This window comes from Ursus maritimus, unplaced genomic scaffold, assembly GCF_017311325.1.
Source record: "Ursus maritimus isolate PB19 unplaced genomic scaffold, ASM1731132v1 scaffold_32, whole genome shotgun sequence".
NCBI classification, from domain to species: Eukaryota; Metazoa; Chordata; class Mammalia; order Carnivora; family Ursidae; genus Ursus; species Ursus maritimus.
In genome coordinates this window covers 22,855,160-22,867,888 of record NW_024425786.1, presented here as the reverse complement: position 1 = coordinate 22,867,888, position 12,729 = coordinate 22,855,160, and the positions used below count along the sequence as shown (strand labels likewise).

The 12,729-nt window shown below is 58.0% G+C and overlaps 1 protein-coding gene across 1 annotated transcript in view; it reads left to right on the top strand.

Annotated features, from left to right (window-relative positions):
* The first annotated feature begins 1,410 nt into the window (after window positions 1-1,410).
* Window positions 1,411-12,729, top strand: part of MATN1 (matrilin 1) — a 16,485-nt gene continuing 5,166 nt past the window's right edge. The window contains exons 1-7 of the mRNA XM_040619334.1: window positions 1,411-1,518; window positions 2,596-2,841; window positions 2,952-3,065; window positions 7,433-7,532; window positions 9,183-9,529; window positions 11,793-12,015; window positions 12,593-12,718. Coding sequence (XP_040475268.1) covers window positions 1,411-1,518; window positions 2,596-2,841; window positions 2,952-3,065; window positions 7,433-7,532; window positions 9,183-9,529; window positions 11,793-12,015; window positions 12,593-12,718 — 1,264 coding nt within the window. The remainder of the gene's footprint in view (window positions 1,519-2,595; window positions 2,842-2,951; window positions 3,066-7,432; window positions 7,533-9,182; window positions 9,530-11,792; window positions 12,016-12,592; window positions 12,719-12,729) is intronic.

Below are 12,729 nucleotides of genomic sequence, written 5' to 3'. Positions count from 1 at the left end.
CAGATTCATGTTCACTTAGGTACCCCAAGAATGTCCCTGGTTTGCAATGAAAAGTCTTGAGAAAAACAGTTCCCAGGTTAAAGGAAGGGGATCACCCATCCTTGGGTCCCCCTTGGGTTTTTCTGGGTGTTGCTGGAGCCTCTGCTGTGGGTATAAGCAGCGGCTGTGGTGGGTCTGTGTCCACTACCTGCCTGGATGGGCTCTCTGGGAGCCCGCACTTACATTCCAGCTTCCTGGCGCTCCAGGAGGAAGCCTGCTTAATTAGCCACCAAGAGCCTTCTGATAGACGGTGACCTTGGCAGACAGCGGCCAGCACAAAGGAGCCTCGGCCCTAAATAAACAGAGTCCATCTGGTCAACCTCATGGCCCAGCTGGCAGGATGCTGGCCTTGCAGCTTCCTCTGTTCCACGTGCTGGGGGGACAACCCAGGCAGAGAGACAGCCTGGGTGAAGACCTGGAGATGGGACTGCATGTCAGTGGGTGACTCCAGCCCGGGAGTCTCACCTGCAATGACCATTCTGAGCTTACAACACCACGAATACCGTCAGCCTTGACCTTGACCAAGTTGCTGAAATTTTATAGTCGGTGGAGCTGAATTCCTAACAGAGGGCTTTGGGAAAAGCCAAGGTATTCTCAAGCACTTTGGGTGGGACATTGGAAGAAAAAAGAATATGACAGGAATCTTACTTCTCACCTTCCCGGCCCCTCTTCCTGGGGAGGTGACNNNNTCTCGGGGGGGGGGGCGCGGGGGGGGGAAGGAAAGGTTTAAATGTCTCTGGCATTGGACGTCCTTAGGAAGGCTGTAGGGAGAACAGTTTTGACACTAAAGTACTCCTTGGGGCCTGTAGTCACTGCATGAGCAAGAACAGGGGCAAACCTTGCTCCCCGGTCATCAAATGCCATGGGGCACTTTCCCCACCCTCCTTCATCACTGAAGGCACCACGGAGGGAAGGGCCTGGAGACTGAAATAAGAGACTAACCACTGAGCTGTCATTTTGGTATGTTAATTACGACCTAGTCCTTCCCATACTGACCCCGAAGCAACTTTCCCCAAACTGAAGAATGCTGTATTTCCTTGTCAATCTCCTGCCCTCCTCCTTCCTTCCCGCCCTGCCTCATTCTACACCTGTCTAGATTAACTGAACTAGGCAGAATTCTAGGATGGCCTCCAATGACATTGAGTCACTCTCTCTCCTTGAGTGTGGGTGGGTGGAGCCCGTGAAACTGATGGGATAGTCACTCCTGTGATTAGATTATGTTTCATGGCAGAGTAGACTTTAAGAAAGGGAGATTACCCTGGGTGAGACTGACCTAATCAGGTGATCCCTAAAGGTGACTGGAACCCTCCTGAAGACCGGGACTTGGCATGGGGGAGATTTGAAGCCTGAGTGGGCCTGGAAGGAGACCACATGGCAAGTGGCTTAGCGTGGCCCCTGGTGAACAGCCAGCAGAGGATGGGGGTCGAGGAGGTGGTCCAGTTGGACCACGGCAAGGAACTGATATCTGCCAACCGCTGTGTGAGCTGGAAAGAGGATCCTGAGCTCCCGACGAATGAGGCCCCGCCAACATTTTGACTTCAGCCGTGCGAGGTACCAAGCGGATAACCCACGTTAGGGGTGTCCAGACTTCTGACCTACAGGAACTATGAGGTCATCCATTGGTGTTGTTTGTTACATTTGTGGTAACTCATTACAGAGTGATAGAAAAATGAAGGTACCACTCTTGTCCAACTTGGAGGAAATTGATTTTTCCTTCCTTAAACTGCTAAGTGGCCAGGTCTGAGGTCATGGTCAGCGTAGAGCCAGAGTTTTGACGCTGAAGGATGAAACAGGTGAGTCGACCCCTGGTCACACATCTTTGGTCTCCAGTGGCTTCATTTCGAAGTAGAGGGGAAAACAGCAGGGACTCCGGGCAGCATGAATAGAGGTGAGGTGCTCTGGGAAATGGAGGGGAAAATAGATTCTGTTCTGTGAGCTGGAGGAGTATATTAAATTCAGAGCTCCAACCTTTAGGAGGGAGACAGACGAACTGAAATGCCTTGGGGGCTGGCAGCAGGCGGGTAAGGAACCAAAATCCATGTGCTGCGAAAGTGGTGGTAGGAAATGATTTTTCCATCGGGGAAGAATCAACTCAGTGGGGCCCCGACCATGATCCTTCAGGTCACCGAACTTGGTACACAGGAGACCTGCTTGCTCTCCGAGCTGGACGGGATGCACTGGGGGATAGCAAGCTCCCGTCCAACAGGTGTCCTTCCAGAGGCTGGACAGCAGCTTTCCGAGACAGAGAGTTTATGTTCATGTTATGAGATTGTGGTTTAGTTACACCAGGACCACCTGAGGAGCTCAGAAATGCAGATTCGCTGGGCCTGGGATAGACCCTGGGCATCTATTTTTCTTTTGAAAAATCTTAACCAATCTCTACCGATAGTTTGCGGGTAACTAAAGGAAGTATAAAACAGAGAAAAACCCATAAATGCAGATAGGTGAGGATTCTGCTCAGAGCCTGCAAATCCCGGCTGGCCTCAAGGTCCAAACAAGCATCTTTCTTCCCTCCTCTGCCCCACCTGTCAGAGGCCTGTTCTCCCGCACCCCCAGGAGGGCCCCAAACACGTCCTCGTCATGGTCTCCCGCACCTGGGAAAGCTTTGCCGCAGCTTCGTTTAAAGTTCTTGCCAAAGCAGCTCCACTCCAGAATTGTCCAGCGGGGAGTGGGGAAGCTCTGTGTCCCAGCTCCTCTCGCTCGCTGGCTGAGGACGTGCCCTGGGGACATGCACCCCCCAGGCTGCCCGCCACCGTCAGTGTGCATGGGAACTGCCCGCTGCAGCTGGACCTGCACACGCAGGTGGGCTGAAGGGCTGTGGGACGGGCACCAACTGTCTCTATCATGGTCCCCAGCGCCAAACCCAAGCTTCCCCTCCAAACGCTCATTCCTTCTGCCAGCGTGCTTGACAGCGGGAGCCATCCCCCGCGGAAAGCTCCACAGCTGCCCCTGGGGGGATGGGCGGACCCTCTGGCTCCGAGAAGGCCCCCAACACGGGCGCACCTATTTCTGACAGGTGTCTCCAGGTGAGTCTGATGGCGGCCAGGCTGGATCTACTACTCTAGATGACCTCTGAGTTTCCTTCAGAGCCTGAGGTCAAGGTTTTATGTTTCCCCCACAGCGAAACGAGTCGCCCTTTATTGAGCAGGGACGGGGATAATGCGCTGGGTGCAAAGGACTGAGGCTCTACCTTGGAGGCCCCCACGGGCCCATGGGGCAGGAGCCGCTAACACCAGTCAGTAAAACGAAGTGGAGTCTTGCTGCAGTGAAGGAAAAAATAGGCTTTGCTCAGTGCCAGAGAAGAGCGGGGACAGAGCCGGGGAGGGGGAGAGGGGATGGGAGGGAGACTGGAATGGCCTGGAAGAGGTGGCAAGAAACAGATGGAGAAAAGGCTCGAATGCCCCGTTGAATGTGAATTTTCATCTAGAAGTGACATTGGGCCAACAAAAGTTTTTTTTTTTTTTTCTTTCCCCACTTGGGAAAGGTGACACTAAATACCCATGTCCTGCTCCTGGGCTTCTAGGCAGAGGCCGGCGAGGTGTGTTCCTTATCAGAGGGCGTGAAGAGAGATGCTTGCTGTCCTCATCTCGTTCATGTGGCCGGACACAGAGGACTTGGAAATGCTGGCATAGTCAGATGGAGGAGGCTTTGGGAAGAGCCTGTGCGGGGGGGGGGGGGCACACCCTTGTGCTAAAGCCACTGCCCCCTGAGGGCCTATTTCTTACCGCAGCTTCGCCTGTTCTGTTCTAACCGATACAAAGAGGGAGGACGGAAACAAGAAACTTGGACGTGGCGTTCACCCGTGTCATTCTCAACCATCCTGTGGCATGGGCGCTGAGGTCCCAACTTTACAGACACGAAGCAGAAGAGCAGAATGGTGAAGGGATTCAGCGGAAGTCGGCACAGGGGGCGGGTGAAGGAACAGGGACTCACACCCGCTGAGCCCGCGGCCGATGCTTTGCCCTTCACGGGATTCCTCAAAGTCCGGCATCCATGCCCCTGGCAGAACGCACTTGGTACACAGGAGACCTGCTTGGAATTTTGGGCGATGTGCGGAGGCAGAAGTAAAATTTAATTAGTTTCGAATTTATTTGAAAGCCTACTGGAGAACCTTCATACATTGTACAGCAACCCCGAGATTTCACGGCTGTTATTTTTAGGAGGGGGGAGGAGAAAGTTTTTCACCAAGTGAGTTGGTTGGTTTAGAGTTAATTAAAGAGGCAGGGTAAATAAATAAGAGTAAAGGTATGTGTGGATCCAGCCAACGGCGAGGTTGGTGGGTGAAGGAGGGAGGAGGAGCGCGAGATAACCAGGTTTGCTCTTCAGGAAAAGAGCGGAGTCCTGGGGCCCGGGAGGGGAGGCCTGCGCCCTTGCCACGGAACCGTGCCCGCCCGGGGCCCCTCGCTTGAGCGCCAAGGCTCTCTCTGATAAAACACTGAAAGCTTTAAGTTTCTGGAAACCTGAGGTGTGTGCAAACAAGGAGAGGGAACAGCGGGAGCCCTTCACGGGGCTGCCCGTCTGACTTGGGAGCATTTTTTTTTTTTTCCTCTGGTTCATACCGGACACACTGTTCCCGATTTTCATTCCTCAGGGGAAAAAGGCTTCACGTTTTGAAAACACAAATATTTATTTTCTTTCCTCAATGTATGGGCTGAACTTCCTCCCCCTAAGCCCTTGCTCCCACCGTGGAATGTGAAAGCTGACCCTTCTGGGGGGAACCTAGCTCTGCCCCTGAAAACTTACCTGTGGCCCATTTCTGTGGCCCTGCTAATGAGTGGACGGGTGCCACAGCAAAGGCGCCTGTGTTCCTCCGAGGAGGCCACAGAACTGCCATTCAGACGCAGCGCTGAAAGAGCTGTTTCATGGGCCCAGCTGCTGGCTGGGCCAACAGAGCCGTGTCCCCCGAGCTCTGGCCGTGGCCCCGTGCAGCGGGGAGGGGACACGGGGCCAAAAGGCTGCCGATCACGTTCTCCTCGTGCAGCTCCTGCAGGCCAAGCTCGTGTGGATGCAGACCCCAGCCTGACCCTGGTCGGCTCCCAAGGAAATGGAAGCCATTTGTCACCTGTTGCTTCTTTTAATTCATTTCTTCGTTTGTTGACCAGATACCCTGTTCCAGTGTCGCGCCGGGATCCTGAGGGTCAGTGGCAGCTGAATTGGGCCAGATCCACCGCTCGGAGGGAGCTGACGGCCAGTGGGCGGGGGCAGCTAACACATTTGCGACCCAATTTTGGGATGCTAGAGGCACTGCTGTCATGTCCCACGGTGTCTTTGGAGAAAAGAATTACTTAAAAGTTGTAGAGGGAAAAGGGACCGGCAGCCTCGACTAGCGTTGGGAACTGGGGAAGGCTACAAAGGATACGAATAAGTGAAATCTAAGTGGGAAACGTCGGAGGGAAATGCTGTTTGCTTTCTCGTTCTCTAAACCTGGGGCCAAGTGGGATGAGGCCTGAGTTCCAGGCTGGGCTCCGCTCCTAAACTGGCTGGGTGGCTTCAAGCAAGTCATGGACTTCTCTGGGCCTCAGTTGTCTCATCTAACAAATGGGCTGATGCCCTTGGAGCTGCTGACCTCCCAGGTTTGTTTGGAGAAAAAGGAGACACAGTAATAGAGCGTGGCTGCCATTATCGCTAAAGATTGAGAGACTATTGGTTGGGTCACTTTAAAAAAAAATGTCTGTACATTTCTTTTCGAGGCATGACTTACACAGGGTGAGGCACACAGGTCTTAAATGTTAGCTACCCTGTCCCCTGGAAAGATGATAATCCTTTGACCTGCATCTCCCCTTCTATCTTCTCATTGCTTCCTCACATGGTCTCAGTGAGGCAGGCAAGGCAAGAACTACCATTCCAGCTGCATGCTAACAAGCTGAGGCTCAGAGAGGTTAAGTTAGCAGCTCTAGGTCACACAGCTGTTCAGCCACAGATGGAGATCTGAACCCGGGTCTCTTGGTTGGCCAAGCCCATGCTCTTTTCATGTTATCCCATCAATTACTGGACCTACATGCAGCAGCAGGGCCATTCTTGGTGACGTTCCTTTATTTACAAGCCTTTATTTTTGCCTTCCAACGCAGACTCTGGGCTGAGCCCAGATGCAGGGATGAATCAATCAGACTCTTACCAGCTCCTGGGTGAGACTTGCAGTGATGGAAGCATGGGAAGGGGATCCTAATCCTGGAAGAGTAGGGGGGAGGTGGGCATGGAGAAGGCAGCTCCTCCAGACTCCACCCAAGCAAGCAGGGAGGCTGAGAGCACTGGCCTGGGGCCCTATTCTGGCAATGATTCTTCTTCTTCTTCCTCCTCCTCTTCTTCTAAAAAATATTTATTTATTTATTTTAGAGAGAGAGACAGCGTGTGCGCATGTGTGCGGGGGCATGGGAGTGGTGGGGGTGGTAGGGGCAGAGGGAGAGAGAGCATCTCAAGCAGATCCCTCACTGAGCATGGAGCCGTCTCGGGGCTCGATCCCACGACCCTGAGATCATGACCCGAGTTGAAACTCGGTGTCGGACACTTAATGGACTGAGCCACCCGGGCGCCTCTGGCTATACTTCTTAGCAGTGTGACTTCAGACAAGTTACTTCATCTCTCTGTCTTCTGTCCTTCTTCTGGAAAGTGGGGGTGATAATAGCAGCTGCATCACGGGGTTGTCAAGGGAATTAAGTGAGACCGCTCATGTAATCCTGCTCCTCTCATCCACCCCAGGAGGTGGGCTCAGAGAGGTGAAGCAACTGGCCCACGGTCACACAGGTAGCATACGGCACACCCGGTAATCTGGCTTCGAGTCTGTGCTCCTAACCGTCCCTTCCGCTGCCCCATGCACGCACACAAGTTAGTTCCTGCGATGATCTTGAACGATCCCGTTAGGCAGAGAGTGAACCGGAGGAAAGGGCGCTCGGGGCGGGGGACCCTCCCTGCACAGAGGCCTGGAGGGCAGCTTGGAGATCCAGCAGGGAGAAAGTGGAGAGGCAGGGGACGGCCAAGGTGGAGCAGGGCCAGCCGGCTGGATGAGGAAATTGATGCAGGTGAGAGAAGGTGGGGGGGCGGTGAGGGTGCAGGGCAGGGCCGGGGCTTGAGGCCATGGGGCTGGGCTTTCCCTGGGCTGGGAGTGGCAGCTTTGGGTCAGGGCAGGCTCCAGCCCCTGGAGGAGCCACCCTCCACCCACCTGAGACTGCCTGAGTTCCAGCTGCCATTCTGGCTGCTTCTGCAGGCAAAGGAGCCCTTGTGGTCGGAGGGGCCTCTTGAGCCCTGGCCAGGCTGCTCCCTCCCTCTCTGGGCACACACACCTCCATTCAGCCTGGGCCACGCCCCCCAAGGGGGCTAGGGGCCCGCGTCAGTGGGGGCCGCCTGGCTGGGAGCTGGGCAGCGAGGTTGATAAGACTGGGACCCCACTGGCCCCCAGCACTGTGCCGGCTGCTGCCCGCGCGTCAGCCTCGTGCTGTGCGGCCTGCTGCTCCTGCTCCAGGCCCCGTGCACACTGGGCCTCACCCCCCAGGCCGGAGGTGAGGGGGTCCACGTGAGGTGGGGGACACTGGGTGAGTGGCACTGAGCACTGGGCACTGAGATGAGCAGAGGTTAAGTGGGATCCTGCATGGGCCGGGGACAGGGGGTGGGCAGGGAGGCAGGGGTGGCAGCAGGCTGGCACGGGAGCCGACAGCAATGGTGACATTCATAAGGGTCAGGGCAGGGGTGATCCTCAGTCTGTTCTATTGAGGGACAGGAGTGGGCCTTTCTCTGCAGCCTCAGAGCCTTCCCTGGAGCTCCTCAGCTCCCAGGCCACTCTCGGGGACCACGCATGCTGCAAGGACCAGTCTTGGGGGTCGCTGAGGCCAGAAGCTGGAGTGGCACCAAGCCCAGGGCCGAGCCCACACTCCTCTGAGTGCAGCTCTGGGGTGGCTAGGACTCCATCCCCCTTTCCCCAGCCCTTCCAGCATATCTGGGTGGGGGCTCCTCCCTCCCGTACCACTCCCAGAGCTTCAGCCTTGGGCTGAATCCTAGAATGCCCAGCTTATCCTGTACAGATGGGAAAACTGAGGCTGGAGAAGGGAGTTCTCCCGTTCCCCTGGCTCCCGATTCACTGCTCCGTGGTGTGGCTAATTCTCTCACCCTTTCTGCGCCTCACTTTACCCATTGGTAGCCTTAACTAGCAGGGACCAGGGTGCGGCTGCAAGGTCATTTCTGAGGTCCCCTGAGGAACTCTGATACCTAGGGCACTGTGGCTGGGGGGCTGGGACAGCCCAGGACCCCTTCCCTTTCCTGAGCCTTCCTGTATCCTCACTTGGGAGCGGCTCTGCTCAGTCCTGGGACGCAGAGGGAAGGGCCTTTGTACTGAGCCCCACCGGGCTGCAGGGCCAGGCCAGCGACAGTACCAAGCAGGGAACCTTACTGTCCCCACTGGACAGATGAGAAACTGAGGTTCCCAAAGGTGCAGTGAGCTGCCCAGGGCCACAGGGGGGCTGAGCTGGGATTTGAACCCCACTCTGCTTCATTCCAGCTCCATGCACTTCCCAGCACATGGTGCTGCCTGCAGGGTGTCTGGAAAGACACGCCTCTGTGGGGATGAGGGTCCAGCTGCCATGGTGGCCACGAGGAATCCCTGCCCCTCTCCCCTGTCCATGGACACCAGCCAGCAGGCTCCTCGAGGCTCAGGGAAACTAGGTTTACTTCGGTGACTGGCTTTGATGCTGAGATGAAAGAGGCCAAGCCGATGGGCCCTGCGCTGGCCCCTGGGGCTGGGCCCTCCGCCCCCTTAGGAGAAATGCAGCCCTTCCTATGGCAGCCATTCTGGGCCAAAGCCTGAGGAGAAGCCGGCTGCGTGCCCAGCCGTGTCCTGGCACCCTGTGTGCACTCCTGCTCGGCCCCAAAGTATCCTGTAAAGAGGGGATTGTCAGCTCCTTGTACGGATGAGGAAACTGAGCTCAGAGATGTGCAGTGAGTTGCTGGAGGCTGAGATTTGAGCCTCTGTCTTTCCCACGGGGCTGAGCTACGGGGTCTTTGGCAAGTGGCTTGCCCGTGTGGCACATGCTGACAGAAGGATCTAGCTGGCCTGGCTCAGCTTGAGTCTACACTGCCAGAGGCCTCCAGTCTCAGTCTAAGTAGCTCCTGACCTTTGCCCCCTGCTCTTGGCCCTCTCCCCCCCTGTCCCCTCGCAGGGCACCTGTGCCGGACCCGGCCCACGGACCTGGTGTTTGTGGTGGACAGCTCGCGCAGCGTGCGGCCTGTGGAGTTCGAGAAGGTGAAGGTGTTCTTGTCCCAGGTCATCGAGTCGCTGGATGTGGGGCCCAATGCCACCCGGGTGGGTGTGGTCAACTACGCCAGCGCTGTGAAGCAGGAGTTCCCGCTGCGGGCCCACGGCTCCAAGGCCTCGCTGCTCCGGGCCGTGCGTCGCATCCAGCCGCTGTCCACGGGGACCATGACCGGCCTGGCCATCCAGTTCGCTATCAACAAAGCCTTCAGCGACACCGAGGGGGGTCGCGCCAGGTCCCCCGACATCAGCAAGGTACGTGTCCCGCCCCTCCCCGCCGGCGTCCTGCTGTGGACAGCCGGCAGGATTCTCCAAACCGGCTCACGCTTGTGTCTTAGACCCAACCGGGCCAAGTGGCAGAGCTGGGATTTGAACCCAGCTTTATCCACCCTCTGACCGCAGGACCTCCATCTGGCGAGTGCTGGATTATTTCAGTTTAGTTGACCTTGGCTCCCTGAGGCCGAGGGAGGCAGTCCAGACGCTCACACGTTGGCACCCGTCGGACAGGAGCCCCCATTCCCCGGACTAGTAGCTGTGTCACCTGAGCAGCGCGTGCGGCTCCTCGTCTCGGTCCCTTTACCTATGAAACCACAGTAACGCAGCTCCTTCTCGAGGGGCTGTCGGGAGGATTCTGTGAGTCCATAGCATAGCATGCCTGGAACAGCGCCTGGAACCACCAAGCCCCATGGAAGGGTTAGTTCAGTTTTTATTTCATAAGCCTCCGAGGGTGAGGGCTCAGAAAAATGAGGTGATGCGTCACAAGCTGACGTCCGTACGGGCTCCAGGCCGGGTGCCGAGGACGTCATAGGCCTGGTCTCCACAGTGGAATTTCCTGGGACTCAGCCCAGGGCCTGTGGGGCTGGTCAGGTGCTCTCTCCCGCAGCGGCCACCCATAGACGCCCACACCTCCCTTCACAGCCCTCGACGGCCCCAAAGAATCATCCTTTACCTACTCAGGCCCTCGGCCCCGGGGACGTACTTTCTTACCCCCATGCAGAACACGCCTGACACATGAGGGCCGAATGAGTGCAATCCTGCTGGGAGGTGGTGTCCTCATTTTACAGATGAGGAAACTGAGGCACGGGAGGCTTAAGTGTCTTGCCCAGTTAGTAAGTGGTAGGAACGTCTACAGATAAGAACACATAATCCCGGCTATTACAGCCCTCAAAGAAATGGCCTGTTAGGCAGCCTGTTGGTCGTCCTTCGTGGGGTCCATTTACAAGTTCTGACGTGAGGCTGACGGTCATGGTCATTGAGAGGCTGTGGTGACCTGGAGTGACCCTAATGGAGAGAGGTGGTGAAGGGGACGGTGGTGATGTCTGTAGCTGTCACACCCCCAGTCAATTGTGTCAGTCCACATCAAGCCAGCGGCCTGGGGTGGGCATGTGAGGACAGAGAGCTCCGATTCCTCCAGACCTGGGGCGTCCAGCCTGGAATCCACCTGTGGGAGGCCCTGACAAGGTGGGTTCGAAGTCCCCAGGCTGGACTGAAGGGGGACACTTGGGGCTCCAGGAGACAGTGGGTCTTGGGGGACTGCGGTGGCTTGTGGCCGTGGACAGTCACAGGCGAGCCTCGGCCTCTGGTGGGGAAGGGATGGTGCAAGATCACTCCCCAGTGGGTCCCCGACAGTGATATGAAAAATAATTTTCCCCCTTCCTGGCCTCAGACCATGAATCATCTCCCCAGATGACTCAGGAGGGTGAGCCACATTTCCAGCGCAGGCCTGTCTCAACCACTCTACTACAGGTCACCAAGACAGGGGTTTGGGGCCCCTGGGGCTGAGGGTGGGGACCCAGGAATCAGAAGCAGAGAGCCTGCCTTCAGGGCAGACTCAGGTCGGGGTGGTGAGGGCTAGGCCCAGCACCAGGGTCCCCTCTGTCTCCCTTCGCAGGGCACAAACAGGGGAGCCTTGTGGGAGGGGAGCAGACAGTGTTCTTTCGTACAGAAAGGGCATGTAGCATCCTGGGGAACGGAGGGAGAAGGGGGAGCCATCTAACGGGAGCCATCTACGTGGGAAGGGCCCCCCTCCCAGGGCCTGGAGGGGAAGGATGGCCGGACTGGAGGCAGAGCCGCCGTTCATTAGCCTCGCCTGCCCTCTGCTGGCCAAAGCGCAGAACTGCATGGTGTCGGGCACACTTGTTCGGTCCTGTCCTCAGAGGCCCCTGTCTGAGGAGGGAGACATGGTCCTGCCCTCGGATCATCACAGAGCTGCCTGCCCGAGGGCGGAGACACCCACAGGCCCTAGTCAGATGGGAGAACACCTCAGCCATGTCTTTCAGTCAGAGGAAACCTGTCTCCTCTTGTGCTAGTCAGGTTCTCCTCCCTGGGGCAAAACCCCGGTGGGGAATCAGACCCACCTGCTGTGGATTAGCTGTGTGGCCTGGGCAAGGCACTCTGCTCTGGGCCTCAGGGTCCTCTTCTGCCAGTGGCCCCGGAGGCTTATTGGAGGGCTGAGCGGCCCAGCCCAGCGCGGGAGGGAGGCCTGGGCTGGTCCTCACACGCGCCCCGCGTGTCTTAGGTGGTCATCGTGGTGACGGACGGGAGGCCCCAGGACAGCGTGCGGGACGTGTCTGCACGGGCCCGGGCCAATGGCATCGAGCTGTTCGCCATCGGCGTGGGCCGCGTGGACAAGGCCACGCTGCGGCAGATCGCCAGCGAGCCGCAGGACGAGCACGTCGACTACGTGGAGAGCTACAGCGTCATCGAGAAGCTGTCCAAGAAGTTCCAGGAGGCCTTCTGCGGTGCGCCGGGAAGGGCGGGGATGGACAAGGCTGGGACACTTCGGGGGAGTGTGGGGGGTGCTGGTGTCGGGGATGGGGCCGCAGCGCGGGGTGGGAGGCAGGGCGCATGGCTGAAGGGGGCGTGGCTGAGAGCATGGGGCGGGACTGAGTCCGCGTCGGGGGTGGGGCCGGGGCGGGGCCGGACGGGGATGGACAGGGCCGGGGCTGAGCTCGGGGTGGGGCCAGGGCAGGTGGCAGGGAGGGGATGGGGGCGTGGCTAGAGAGCCGATTAGAGCTGGGGCTGGACAGGGCGGGACTGAGTCTGCATCGGGGGCGGACCAGGGCGGGGCCGGGCGGGGAGGGACAAGGCCGGGGCAGGGCCGAGTCAGCGACAGGGCGGGGCTGAATAGGACGGGAGGCGGAGCTGAGAGCGTCAGCGTGGGGCGGGCAAGTGATTCCGGCCCTGGGCTGAGGGTCTGGGACTTGGACCTCACCCAGTTGGCGGCCTCAGTTTCCCTGAGTGTGTGAAGGGCCACCCTGGCTGAGATGTCCGAGGCCCTGTGACCGTGCGATTCTGAGTCTCCTCTTGTCCCCACAGTGGTGTCAGACTTGTGTGCCACAGGAGACCACGACTGTGAGCAGGTGTGCCTCAGCTCCCCGGGCTCTTACACCTGCGCCTGTCGGGAGGGCTTCACCTTGAACAGTGATGGCAAGACCTGCAATGGTCAGTGGGCT